This window comes from Stegostoma tigrinum, chromosome 38, assembly GCF_030684315.1.
Source record: "Stegostoma tigrinum isolate sSteTig4 chromosome 38, sSteTig4.hap1, whole genome shotgun sequence".
Lineage (NCBI taxonomy): Eukaryota > Metazoa > Chordata > Chondrichthyes > Orectolobiformes > Stegostomatidae > Stegostoma > Stegostoma tigrinum.
Genome location: NC_081391.1, coordinates 15,585,177 through 15,599,829, shown reverse-complemented (window position 1 = coordinate 15,599,829; position 14,653 = coordinate 15,585,177). Strand labels below are relative to the sequence as shown.

General features: G+C 42.2%; 1 protein-coding gene across 5 annotated transcripts in view; it reads left to right on the top strand.

Moving 5' to 3' along the window:
• The window catches only part of LOC125447175 (paired box protein Pax-6-like), a 79,305-nt gene that overhangs the window by 32,496 nt on the left and 32,156 nt on the right, over positions 1-14,653 (top strand). For 2 of the 5 annotated variants that reach the window (XM_048521370.2, XM_059640759.1), the window contains exons 2-4: positions 8,529-8,697; positions 13,083-13,248; positions 14,073-14,234. In XM_048521370.2, coding sequence (XP_048377327.1) covers positions 8,689-8,697; positions 13,083-13,248; positions 14,073-14,234 — 337 coding nt within the window. In that variant the 5' untranslated portion in view covers positions 8,529-8,688. The remainder of the gene's footprint in view (positions 1-8,528; positions 8,698-13,082; positions 13,249-14,072; positions 14,235-14,653) is intronic. The other 3 variants (XM_048521371.2, XM_048521367.2, XM_048521368.2) reach the window with 2 other exon arrangements.

Here is a 14,653-nt window from a genome sequence, read left to right as displayed (position 1 = left end):
AGCAGAGGGTGATGATCAAAGGGTCTTTTTTTTTACTAGAAGCTTGTGTCCAATGGAATTCCACATGGATCAGTGTTGGCTGTACATAAATGGTTTAGGCTTGAATGTAGGAAGGTAGATCAGTCAGTTTGCGGATGATGGTGAGAATTTGTGGGTGGTAAATAGTGAGGAGGATGGCTTTAGAGTACAGGAAGATATAGACAGGCTGGTCAGATGGGCTGAACAGTGACAAGTGGAATTTAGATAAGAGTGAGGTGATGCCCTTGGGCCGGACACACAAAGGAGGGGAATACATGATGAACAGTAGATGCTTGGGAAGCATCAAGAGGGACCTTGGTGTGCATGTCCACTGGTCCTTTAAGTTAGCAGATCAGGTAGATAATTTGGTTAAGATTGCAAATGGGATACTTGCCTTTATTAGCTGAGACATAGAGTTTACATGCAGGAAGGATATGCTAGAACTGTATAAAATGTTGGTTACGCCACAGCTATAGCATTGTATGCTGTTTTGGAACCCACATTATAGGAGGGATGTGATTGACCATATGACCATAAGAAATAGGAACAGGAGTAGTCTGTTGGGTCCTTGAGCCTGCTCTGCCATTCAACAGAATCATGGCTGATCTGACATTCCTCATGCCTACTTTCCTGCATTTTCCCTGTAACCCCTGATTCCCTACTGATCAAGAAGCTATCTATCTTAGCCTTAAATATACAAAAAAACCTACAGCTCTCTGTGGCAAGGAGTTCCAAATGCTCACAATCCTCTGAGAGAAGAAATTCCTCCTCATCTCAGTCTTAAATTGCCATCCCTTTATTCTGAATCTATGCCCTCTGGTTCTAGACTCTCCCATGATGGAAACATCCTGTTAGCAGTTACCCTGATAAGCACCTTAAGAATCCTACATGGTTCATTGAGATCATCACTCATTCTTCTAAACTCCAGTGAGTAGAGTCTCAACCTGTTTGCTCAAAAGACAATTTGTCCAGTCCATCACTGGTGTGGATGCAGAGGAGATATATAGGGTGTTGCCTGGTCTGGAAATTTTCAGATATTACAAACAAAGACAGGACTTATACAATCAATTGTAGGGCCCCAGGTGGTGTTGTAGAACAGAGAGACCGAGGGGTTCAGATACATATATCTTTGAAATTTGCATCACAAGTGTACAGGGTGTGTACGAAGGTGTTTAGCATGCCTGTCTTTATAGCTCAGTCCTTTAGGAGTTGGAACATCATGTTGCGGTTGTACAGGGCATTGGTGAGACCTCTTCTGGAGTACTGTGTACTGTTCTGGTTACCTGTTATGGGAAGGGTATTATTAAATTGGAAAGGGTTCAGAAAAGGTTTACCAGAATGTTGCTGGGAATGAAGGATTTGAGATATAACAATATTCTAGAAAGGCAGGGACATTTTTCACTGGAGCATAGGAGGTTGAAAGGTGACGTTATAGAGGTTTGTAAAATAATGGCAGGTATAGATAAGGTGAATGACAAGTGTCTTTTCCCTAGGGTGGGGTGTTCAGAGGACACATTTTTATGGTGAGAGGATAAAAATTTAAAAAGGACATGAAGGGCAACTCTTTTGCACAGAGAGCAGTTCATGTGTGAAATTAACTGCCAGAGAAATTGGTGGATGCAGGTACAGTTGCAACTTTTAAAAGACATTTGGATAAGTACTTGAATAAGAAATGTTTGGAGGGATATGGGACTAGTTTAGTTTGGGAACATGGTCAGCATGGACCGGTCTGTTTCCATGCTGTATGACTCCATGATTCAATAAGAGACATTGGATAGACTGTTGCTGTTTGTTAGACAACACTGCAGGGGAATATGATTGAGACGTACAAAATTCTGAAAAGCACAGATAGTGTAGACAGGAAGAAATGTTTTCCCTTTGGTGGAGAGATTAAGGACCATGGACATAGATTTTATTTAAGTGGTAGGAGGTTTAGAGGGACATGAGGAAATTTTTTTTCACCCTTGGAGTGGTGTGAATCTGGAATTCACTGCCTGTAGGACTGTAGAGGCAGAAACCCTCATAACATTTAAGACCTGCATTTGTGATGCCAAGGCAGACAAGGCTATGGGCCAAATGCTGGAAAATGGGATTTGAAGAGTTAGCTGGTTGTTTCTGACTGGAACAAAATTGATGGGCTGAAGGTAATTTTTCTGTGCTGTAGATCTCTATGACTACCTAGCATTAATCTAGACAGCAAAAAACATAGCTCTGTCAACTCTCCTTGCCAACATCTGGGACCTAATGCCAAAATTTGGAGATCTGCCTCACAGACAAACTAAGCCTGACATATGTATGCTCATGGAATCATGGCTTACCAATGATGTCCTGTTCTACTGGCAGGGCAAGCGCAGCAGAGATGGTGGCACAGTGGTATACTGTTGGGGTGGGCAATCACTGCAGAGCCCTTAAAATCTCATGCAATCAGATGAAACATCGGCAAAGAAACCACCTACAGTGTACCATGTACCGACTCCCTCCAAATTGACAAGTGAGTGCTCCTCCATGCTGAACACCAAGCACTAAGGCTGTCAAGGGTACAGAATGTATTCTTGGAGGGGATGTCAGTGCCCATCACAAAGAGCGACTCGGCAATACTAAGACTGAGTTAGTCAAGTTCTAATGGATGTTTCTGCTAGACTGGGTCTGCAGTTTTTGGAGGAAGAACCAAGTGAGGGAAGAATGTAATTAATTTCATGCTGACCAGTCTGTCTACAGCAGATGCAAAAGATACTGGCAGTGACCACCACACAGTACTTTTAGAGACAAAGTTCTGTCTTCAAATTGAGGATACCTCCCATTGAGTTTGGTGGCACTACCACCATGCTCAATTAGATAGTTTTGAACAGATCTAGCAACTCAGATCCTGTGGCAATCCATGAGGTTCAATGGTCTCTCCATGACGAATTGTGGGCTATCAGCAAAGAATAGGCCCTCAAGCCTGTTCTGCTATCCAGTTACATTAAGGCTGATATGTGGCCTTGTTCCATATACCTGCCTTTGGTCCATATTCCTTAACACCTTTGCTTAATAAATTCCAAACTGTTACCACCCTTTGTGTGCATAAGTGCTTTGTAACATCTCTTCTGAATTGCCTGGCCTGGCCTTAATTTTTAGACTATGCCCCCTAGTTCCATAACCCCCAGCCAATGGAAATAGTATATCATTATCTACCTTTCTTTTCTTGTTATTATCTGGAAGACTCTGATCAGATCACCCCTTAACCTTCCAAATTATATAGAAAACAGGCCCAGTTCTATGTTCTATGACTTAAGCAACAGTAAATTGCAAACTCATGGCCCACACATTCCCCACTCTACCATTACTATCAAGCCAGATCACACTGGTTCAAGAAAGAGTCTAGGAGGGCATGCTAGGAGCAGAACCAGCCTGCCTAAAATGAGGTGCCAACCCAGTGATACAGCACAGGACTAGTTATGTGCCAAACAGCATGTGCAGCAAGTGATTCTGCTAAACAGATCAGATCTAAGCTCTGCAGTCCTGCCACATTCAGTCTTGAATGGAGGTGGACAATTCAACAACTCCCTTGAGGAGGAGGCTGCGCAATGATAGGGGAGCCCAGCACCTCAGTGCAAAAGACAGGATTGAAGCATTTGCAACAAAACGTAGCCAGCAGTGGTGGATTCATGATCCACTGCTGCCTCCATCAGAGGTCTCCAGCATCACAGGTGCCAGTGCTCAGCCAATTCGATTCATTCCATGTGATGTCAAGCAATGTCTGGAGGCAGTAGATCTGCAAAAGCTAGGGCTCTAGCAACATTCCAGCAATAGTACTGAATACTTGTGCTCTCTAATGAGCCACACCTCTAGCCAAGCTGTTCTAACAGAGCTACAATGCACGCATCTACTCAACAGTGTGAAAAATTTCCTAGGTGTGTTCTGCATGCAGGAGACTGGAACATCCAACTCAACCATTCACCATCCCATTAGTCTACACTCAAGCATCAGTAAAATGATGGAATGGTTATCAATAGTGCTGTCAAGCAGCACTTGCTTAGCAATTGCCCTATCAATGACACTTAGTCTGGGTTTAGTCAGGGTCAGTATCTTATTACAATATTGGCTCAAACATGGAAAGTAAAGCTGAACTCCAACTCTGAACAACAACTCTTAACATCAAAGCCTTTGACTGAGTGTGGTATTGATGAGCCCTGGTAAGCTGGATTCAATGGGAATCAGGGGAAAAACTCTCCAACGTTTAGAGACATAGCCAGTGTGAAGGAAGATGGTTGTTGTTGGAGATCAGTCACCTCAGATCTAGTACATCTTTTCAGGATTCTTCAGAGTAACGTCTGAGCCCTTGCCATCTCATTTGCTTCAACGACTTTTCCTCCATTTTAAGGTCAGCTGTGCGAATGTTTGCTGATGATTGTACAATATTCAGCAACATTAATGTCTCTTCAGATACTGAAGCAGTCTTTGTGTAAATGTAGCAAGAACTGGACAATGTCTTGGTTTAGGTTGACAAGTGACAAATAACATTCACACTACCTAAGTGCCAGACAATGACCATCTCCAACAGAAAGAATTCAACTATCCCCCTTTGACATTCGATAACATCATCACCACTGAATCTCCCATCATATCAACATCATGGGGATTATCTTTATTTTCTTTATTCATTCATGGGATGAGGGTGTTGCTGGCTAGGCCAGCATTTATTGCCCATCCCTAATTGCCCAGAGGGCAGTTATGAGTCAACCACATTGCTGTGGGTCTGGAGTTGCATATAGGCCAGGCCAGGTATGAATGGCAAATTCCTTCCTTCAAGGACATTAGTGACCAGATAGGTTTTTCCTGACAACCAGCAATGGATTCATGGTCATTATTAGACTCTTAATTCCAGATTTTTATTGAATTCAAATTCCATCAGCTGCTGTGGCAGGGATTTGAACCCCGTCCCCAGGACATTACTTGGGTCTCTGGATTAACAGTCCAGAAATGATACCACTGGGTCATCACCTCCCCATTTACCAGAAACTGAACTGGTTTCATGACAATAAATACTGTGGCTGCAAGAGCTGGTCAGAGGCTAGGATTTCCTCACTCTTGGTTCCAAATCCTCCTGTAATATTAAGCTACAAGCATTTGCCTTATGATTGATTGTTGTACGTACACGCAAATTGAGATGTTATAGTTGTTTCAAAGGACCGAGCACAGGAGACTCAGGTACGGGTTAGCAATTGTCTTTTTAAGTGAATGCAGGGAGAGTCTGTCTTAGACTAGCTAAAGCAAAACTCTGATTACAGAAATACCATCTTTCCGTGAACAGTTAGTCATGTACACAATTCCAATTCCAATTTTGCTAGTATATGGTCACATTGTAAGTAGATATCTACAGTTCAAAGGTGCACATCTCTAGTAACCCAAGCAGAGTGGTGCCAAACCGAAACATCAACTTTCCTGCTCCTCTAATGCTGCCTGGCCTGCTGTGTTCCTCCAGCTCTACACTATGTTATCTTCACCTTGCCTGATTCCATCCCTGGTATTGTTTGCTTTAACCCTCAACTCATATCTGTTTTTGCTCATTCCTCTTCTGTTGCTAATCAATTAATCCTTTAGGATTCCCAGGGCCTGTCGAGAGGTTAATATCAGCCCTGTTGGTGTACAAGGCTCATCTAGATAATTCTGCCTCTTATGGCTTTTCTAAGAGCATTGAAATCCCTTTATAACTCTTACAAAGATAATCAATATATGGTCGATTGCAGGTCTGTGTGCTACTCTCCTGGTTCTGGTTCTTGTTTGGAAACAGTTTTAGAACTAGTTAGTTCTTTCCCTGATGTAAAACTAAGATTAAATTAAATTAAATTAAATTAAGATTGAATTAAGAGTTTAATAATCACCATGAATCCATTGCTGGTTGTCAGTTTTAGTTTTAGAACTAAGGCTGCCCTCCATATCTAACCCCCTTCTTTTCTGACAAGGATGAATCTGTGAATTTTGGCAGTCTACAACAAAATAAAGGGCTGGCTAAATCAGCTCAGTTGGGCTCTGGATGCACAGACTTCCAGCCAGGAATTGCTAAGACAGGAAATCCCTTTGGTTCTCCACCCAGATGTCCCCACATGGTCTAAATTCAGGAAAGTTGCACTCAGCAAATTTCAACCCTCTGGTGCTGTTCCATACCATGCTGACCTGAGCCAATGAGGGAATTTGTTTTCCAGTATTTTTGCAAGAACAAAGAGCCAAATATATTTTGGCAAATAATGGTTTCATCGTCAAACCTTCAGAACATGCCATACAAATGAAGGAAGTCAACTGTTCTGACACAGTGGAGAACTCCAAGGTTAGTTTTACATCAGGGAAAGAAAGAACCAGGTTGGGACTACTCTGAAACATTCCTGACCTCAAAGGGACCAGCTTTGAACTCCAGACTCAGCTATTATATAATCAAATGCAGCAGCCATTTTGTGTAATCTTAAATTCCACAGCAGATGAGATGAATGAGTGGTTTATCTGTATTTTTAAAAATGAGAATTGGTCGGACAAAAGTACCCTTGGGAATCTTTAATATTCCTGTGAATTACTAGAACACACAAGTTTCCCTGTTTTCAATAGGCCATCTTGGCCTGAAGCCATATGCTGCAATGAGATTCTGATTTCCAGCATCTGAAATTCTTTGGTTTTCTTTTGTTGCAATGAGATGCTGAGCTAAAGTTAAAAAGAGGGGATTTATTTATCTGATTCAAAGCAATACTTTGAATGCAGGCCGCAGAATTAGATATGTTAAGACCAGGCTTAACTCAGTTGGCTAGATAGCTTGTTTGAAATGCAAAGTGATACCAATAGTGTGGGTTCAGTTCTTCAACATAATTTGATAGAAGCCTTTGGGTTTGTGGCGAACTTACCTTTACCAGTCCTAAATGCTAAATTCAAGCTAAGTCATGAGGTGAATATTGAGTATCTGCTGACAGGACAGAGTGCTGAATATGGTGTATTCCAGTGTGCAGGGACTGCACTCAATATGCTCGGCCCCTTGTGTCAGCATCATCTCTATTGGCTGAGAGATGTGATTCCAATGGATGATGACCTCCACTGAGTGACCTACCCCAAGAGGAGTTTGCAATTGACGCAGCACCAACAGGTCACGTGGTCCTGCGATACAACAGCACATACAGACAAGACCTCAAGTTGACCAAGATCAGAGCCAATGGGTAAGAATTCCTTGCTGCTGACTATAGACTTGGTTGGCATGGATGAGTTGGGCCGAAGGGTCTGTTTCAGTGCTATATGACTCTATGATTTCTGCAGCAAGTGACTCACTTGATGATTCCACAATGTCTGTCCACCATCTACCAGACACATACCAGGAGAGTAACAAGAAACTTGTCACCATCCAGGAAAAAACAGCCTGCTTGATTGGTACCACACCACAAATATCCACTCCATCCACCAACGACACTCACTGGCTACAGTGTAAATACCATTTACAAGATGCACTGCAGAAATTTTCCAAGATAGCAACCTCCAAACCCATGACCTCTTCCATTTGGAAGGGAGCAACAGATACAAGGGAACACTGTCACCTGCTAGTTTCCCTCCAAGTTACTCACCATCCTGACTTGGAAATATAAGGCAGTTCCTTCAATGTTGCTGGGGCAAAATCCTGGCACTCCCTCCTTAACAGGACCGTGGGTGTACCTACATCAAAAACTCTGTAGCATTTCCGGATGACAGCTAACCATCACATTCTCAAAGATAACCAGGGATGAGCAATAAATGCTGACCCAGTCAACAAAGCCCACATCCCATGAATGAAACAAATATAATTGATATTTGTCTTCATGTAAATCCCTGGGAAGAGGTTGTAGACCATAGAGCCTTGCATCATGGCACTGCTCAGGATGAACCTCCACAAAACTTACTGTGTGTCTTTCTGGGCCTTTTTTTGCAATGGCCTAAACTAGAAAGGAGTGAACCATGACTATGTTGCCATTGCAACTACCTTGAGGGCAAAGTGCAGGGTGACTAAGACTCCAGATATGTAGGAAGGATCCAACGGGAAAGGCTTTTCTCACCACCATCCAAGCTACATATTGTTGTGTGTTGATCGCCATAATTCCCATAACATATGTTGCCCCGAATATGAGTTTCACAGCACACTTGAAATTTTCATCCATTCCCTGTGATGAATAAACTGACTCACACTGAGGCGTAAAGGAGGGCAGGGGTTTGAGGACTAGTTGTGGATGTAAGAGGAGCACAACACCTTGTTGTCGATGATCAAGGATCACCATTTAGTGACCTGTAGTAGGAACCTGAGAGAAGTCGATATTTCAGTCAAATAGCCATTCATTCATTCTTGATTTGCACGTAAAAATTAGCTTCTTAAATAAGATATTTAAAATCTGCTGATATGTATATATCATCGATTGAACAGAAGAGAGCCAGATGACAATGGTTTACAAATGACCTATAGTTGTTGCCTTAAAAATATTAATTTGAAGGAAAATTAACAAAGCTAATGTTAAATGTCTATCTGTCTCCAGTTTTAAAGGTCCCAGCAACCACTCGTTCATGTAACCTCACAAAGAAGAATCTAAAGTTGGTTGAGAGCAGTACTCCTCCTTATGGTTGTCTGCTGAGGTTTATATTACTGAGGCTGCTGCATCGTCTAATCTTCTGCTTGTAAATATTCTCACTGATCTCATGACTGAGGTAAATAGCATACTTTTGTTGTGCATTATCAGTGTTTGGTTTGATATCTCCCTCTTCTCTCCCTTCCTGGTAGCAACCCCTTAGGAATTTGAGCTGTCCAAATCCCATCCCTTCAATCTAGAAAGATGGGGGCAGCAGATGCAAGTGAACACCATATAAGAGCAAATTACTGCAGATGCTGGAATCTGTACTGAAAGCAAAAAGTGCTGGAGATCACAGTGGGTCAGGCAGCATCCATGCAGAGAGAGCGAGCTAATGTTTCGAGTCCAGATGACTCTTTGCTAGAGTGAACGCCACCACTTGCCAGAACTTTTCCAAGCCATACACCATCCTGACACGGAAATATATTGCCATTCTTTTGCTGAAACTGGGTCAAAATCCTAGAATTCCCTTCCTAACAGCCTTCTGTTTGTATCTACAACAAATGCTTAGCAACAGTTCAAGAAGGCAGCTCACCACCACCTTCTCAAGAGCAGTTATGGACAGGCAATAAATGCTGCCTCAGCCAGTCACATACACACCCCATTAAATTAATTAAAAAAAATGTTTGTCTTGGTTTGCTTCCTTAGGATCAGCCACTTGAGCAAAGATCGTGAACATTGCTCCCTAACAGCACTGTGTATGTATCTACATCAACAGACGACAGCAATTCAAGCATGCAGCTCACCACCATCTTCTCAAAGGCATTGGAAATAGTCAATAAAACTGGCCTAGCTAATCACACCCGCATACTGTGAAAAAAGATAATAGATTAGTGAGGGAGAAGGGATTCAATAGAGAATTTGGAGGAAGTGCAAGTGAAGCATAAATAATGACATGGACTAGTTAGGCTGAATGGCCTGCCCTGTGCTGTATATTCTACACAATAATGTATGAAGAGCAGAGGTGTTATCCTTTGAGCCTTAGCTAATATGTTAATTTTCACATTGGTGTTTGAAGGAACTTCCTTTGTGCACAATTGATGCCAACCTTTTAATAATGTGACTGACTACACTCAAGAAGTACGTCATTGGCTCAAAGGCACTTCAGGAAATGCACCATTTAAATGCGACATCTTCTTGATAACTAAATGCTGATTATGACTTGTTAAACTTGCCAGGGGCTGTTTGTCATTGGAAGTGTACATGGCAGGAGCGGCAGCTTTAATAAAATATAGCTAAGTCAACCGGTTCCACATCCAGCCGAGAATGTTAAAATGTTGCATAATCATTGAGCAAAGGGACAATGGACCGTGTACAGGACTTCACCAATGCTGGAAAGAGACAGAAAATTGTTGGAAACATTCGGAGGAGTGATTAGGTGGTGGTAATCTTAAATTGTGTATAAGTAATGGAAACAATATTTGATGGGGTTTAATTTTGGCACAATAAAGCCGTTGGAAATATGACATGACTCATTAAGACTCTAGAAAGATAAAAGCAAACAAAATGCAGACAAAAACACAATAAACTTTGTGTTATTTGACACACATTGGAGAGGGGTGGAGTGGTTAAATCAAAAATACCAGTTGATGGAGGGAATACTGACTTTGACCTTAACCATGTATCATTCAATCCTTTAAGTCCTGTCATTGATCAAAGAGCCAGGGAACAATGTACCCTTTGTAACCAAAAGTATAGCTGACTGTATATTGTAATAGCAAACATGTGAGTGAGAGGTGGTGGCACTGTGGACTAGAACTCCAAAGTAACACTCTGGGGTTATGAGTTCAAATCCCAACATTGCAAATATACGGACAAATTCAATAAATTAAAGACTGGAATTAAAAATAATCATCTGACGATGAAACTGTTGTAGTCCCATCTAATTCACTATTTATTCCTTCTGGCTAGGCTAGCATTTATTACCCAGCAGGCAGTTAACAGTCAACAATATTGCTGTGGGTTTGGAGTTATATGTAGACTAGATTGGGTAAGGATGGCAGATTGCTTTCCCTAAAGGATAGGAGTGAACCAGATGGATTTTTCCAACAACGGTTTCATGATCATCATTAGATTCTTAATTCTAGATTCTTTATTCAATTCAAATTCCACCATTTGCTTTGGTGGGATTTGAACCCAAGTTCACAGAACATTAATTGAGTTTCTGGATTAATAAATGAGTGATAATTCCAGTAGACATTGCCTACCCATTGCCCTTTAGAGAAGAAAAGTCTGTCGTCCTCACACGTTCTAGCCTCACTGCGGAAGGAGGCAACTCAAATCTTTAAATATGGAGGAACAGCAAATCAGTGCAAAAGAAAGGCTGAAGCATTTGGATATATATTCAGCTAGAAGTGATGAGTAGATGATCCATCTCGGCCTCCTCCTGAAATCCCTAGTATCACAAATAGCAGATATTGATCAATGTGATTGTTGTGAAATGTCTGAAAATACTGGACACTGCAAATGCCATGGGCCTGATAACATTCAGCAATAGTATCGAAGACTTGTGTCCCAGAACTAGCCTTGTCTCTAGCTAAGCTGTTCCTGTACAATTACAACACTGGCATCTACCCAGCAGTGTGGACAATTACCCAGGTATATCCTATGCATAAAAAGCAGGAAAAATCCGCTCCTTCTGTTTACTCTTAACAATCAGTAATAGAAGGCGTCGTTGACAGTTCTATTAAGCAGCACTTGCACAACGATGACTGCTGACTGATGTCTCATGTGGGTTGTGTCAGGCCCACTCAGTCCCTCACCCCATCACTTGGTCAAAACATGGACAATACCTGAATTTGAGAAAGGAAGTAAGGATGACCACCTCTGACATCAGGGTAACATTTGACTGAGTGTAGCCTCAAAGAACCCTAGCAAAACTAGAGTCAATGAGCAGCAGAGGTAAAAATCTCCACTAGGTGGAGTGGTACTAGGAGACGTAAACATAGCCGTACTTATTGGGATTTCACAAGCTTCAAAATCTGCCCACCCCCTACCACATCCCAAAACCAGCCCAGCTTGTCCCCGCCTCCATAACCTGTCCTTCCTCCCACCTATCCCCTCCTACCACCTCAAGCCCCATCCCCATCTCCTACCTACTAGCCTCATCCCACCCCCTTGACCTGTCCGTCCTCCCTGGACTGACTTATCCCCTTCCTAACTCCCCACCTATACTCACCTTTACTGGCGCCATCCCCGCCTCTTTGACCTGTCTGTGTGCTCTTCACCTATCTTCTCCCTTATCCATCTTCTATCAGCCTCCCCCCTCTCCCTATTTATTTCAGAAACCCCTCCCCCTCCCCCTCCCCCATTTCTGAAGAAGGGTCTAGGCCCAAAACGTCAGCTTTCCTGCTCCTCTGATGCTGCTTGGCCTGCTGTGTTCATCCAGCTCTACACCTTGTTATCTCTATAGTTATTGGGAGTTCAGTTAATTTAGCTACAAGCCTTCACTGCTTCAGCATTGACCTTCCCTCCATCACAGGTCAGAAGTGGGGATTTTTTTACTGACAATTGAACAATGTTCAGCACGAAGTACACATCTTCAGATACCCCAGGTGTCTATGTTGAAGTGCAACCAGACCTAAATAACATCCAGGCTTCAACTGAGAAAAGATATTTAACATTCATATCACATAAGTGCCAGCAACCACCATCTGCAATAAAAGAAACCTAGACATAATTTTTTAAGTGAAGGGCAGGAGGTTTAGAGGGGATTTGAGGAAAATTATTTTCACCCAGAGGGTGGTGGGGGTCTGGATGCATTGCCTCAGAGAGTGTTTGAGGGGGGAAACCACATAACCTTGACAAAGTACTTGAATACGCGCTTGAAATGTCATAACATTCAAGAGTGTAGACCAAGTGCTGGAAAGTGGGACTAGTGTAAATTTAGACTCGTTTTTGTCAGTGCAGACTTAATGGGCTGAAAGGCCTTTTCTGCATTGTATCATTCTGTAATTGTATGATCCAATTCCATTTTGAAAATTACCATTGAAGCTGCTTCCTTTGAGGAATGTGCTCCAGATCACAGCAGCTTGCTGCGTAAGCACTTTTCCCTCTCATTTCTCGTCTTCTTTTACATATAGTAAAATTAGTTCAAAGCTGTTTCTTCCTTTTAATGATGAAATGACATGAGCTTCAGTTTTAAAGTTTATAAAATCTTCAGTGAGACTGTGGCCCTGACAACTGAACATTTCACTCATATTCCAGTGTGCAATTCACTCTGGCTGTTCTGTGGGTGAATCATTAAACTCCTGCTTTACAACTCAATCAGTAACACACCTCTCAAGATATACATTAAACTATATATTAAAAAATCTGAATTCTTTAATTAGATACTGACTTCTAATTCATTCCTGGATAACCATTATTCTATACATAAACCTGTTGATTAGATTCTGGCCTGTTGTGTAAAGAGTACACTGAGTAGACTTGTGCTCGAGTATCTGCTGTCCTATTTTCTTTCAGGTACTGTCTGCAAGTGGAGCCTTGTGCACCCTGGCCACTGAAGAACATCCGATGGGAGCTGATGGGATGTACGACAAGTTACGGATGTTGAATGTCCAGACTGGGAGCTGGGGAGGGAGGCCAGGCTGGTACCAGGGAAGCTCGGTACCAGGGCAAGGGAGTACAGGTAACTTAAATGGTACATCATATGAGGCCAACTGTCTTGCAGGCAAGAATGTAATTGACGTAGGTGCTGACTCTACCTAGTAAATTCTGCCTCTTGTGGCTCGAATACCTCTGATCTAAAGCCTTGAAGCATAAAAATCTAGGCTGATTTTCCAACATAAGGTGCTGGCTTTTGGTGGAAGTCTTAAGCCCATCAGCTTTCTCAAGTTGAATCAAAAGAACCTATATCAAAGTTTTGAGGAAGAGCAAGAAAATTCCATCCAATGTCCTGGGAAATATTTATCTTGAAGCTATTACCCTGTCATCTTGACATTGTTGTTTGCAGAACATCGCTATGTTTAAATCTGCTACTGTTAGAACGGTGCAACAGTGAAGTGTACTTCATTTGCTATAAAACATGTTATAGTGTCTTGAGATTCCAAGTGGTGCAATATAAATGCAAGACTTTTTGGTCTGATTACGATTCTTGACTCACAGTGAGCAAAGCTACAGGAAGCTTGCTTGCTAATCGGACACGGATAAGTAATTACCCATGTCTTACAAGGACCAGAGGCGGCAGTCTCCATGAGAGAGACAACTGGCAATTTAGTCTAAAAAAAGCATCAATCTGCCTAGACAAGGAGATGGGTTCGATGTTTCCCATGACAGGAATCAAACGTGTCCTGTTGGTATTATTTTAAACTACACTCTAGCAACTGATCTAACCAGCCCCCTACCAATATAATATGCGAATTGAAGTGAGCTGTTTTGCTGATCCTGAGGGTTCTTTGTGTGAGTCTGGGTGTTGGTAATGAAATTGGCTTTATGTCCCGTTTTTCACTCCAGCAGAAGGCTGCCAGCAGCTGGAGGTCAGAGGTGAAAACGGCAGCGGGGTTAATGTGAACGGAGATGATTCCGACGAATCCCAGATCCGCCTGCAACTTAAGAGGAAACTTCAACGGAACCGCACGTCGTTCACACAGGATCAGATTGAGGCTTTGGAAAAAGGTACCACCAGCCCAACTATGAATGAAGCTTGGGGTACCTCCTTGGGAGATACACCAGCCCTCTTCACATTTCCCACAATATTAGTGGAAGGGACAGCAGAAATCCGGATGGAGACAGAGAGTCTGGGAAAATTCACGCAATAACGTTTATTCAGAGTCACAATGATGAATACAAACAGGTCATCAACCTGATACATTAACTCTTTCTCTCTACAGATACTGCCTGATATGCTGTTTTTCCAGCTCTTGGTGTTCTTATTTCCAGCAATCGCAGTTGTTTGCTTTTGTCATAATGACGCTTTTGTCATAATGATGGATGTTTGCTTTGTCTGTTTCTTAAAATCTTGTTCTTGCTTTCCTTCTATTTTCCCTTAGCTTTTTCCTGGGTGGGCTTTACCTGTGTGTTCTGGCTGTTTAATC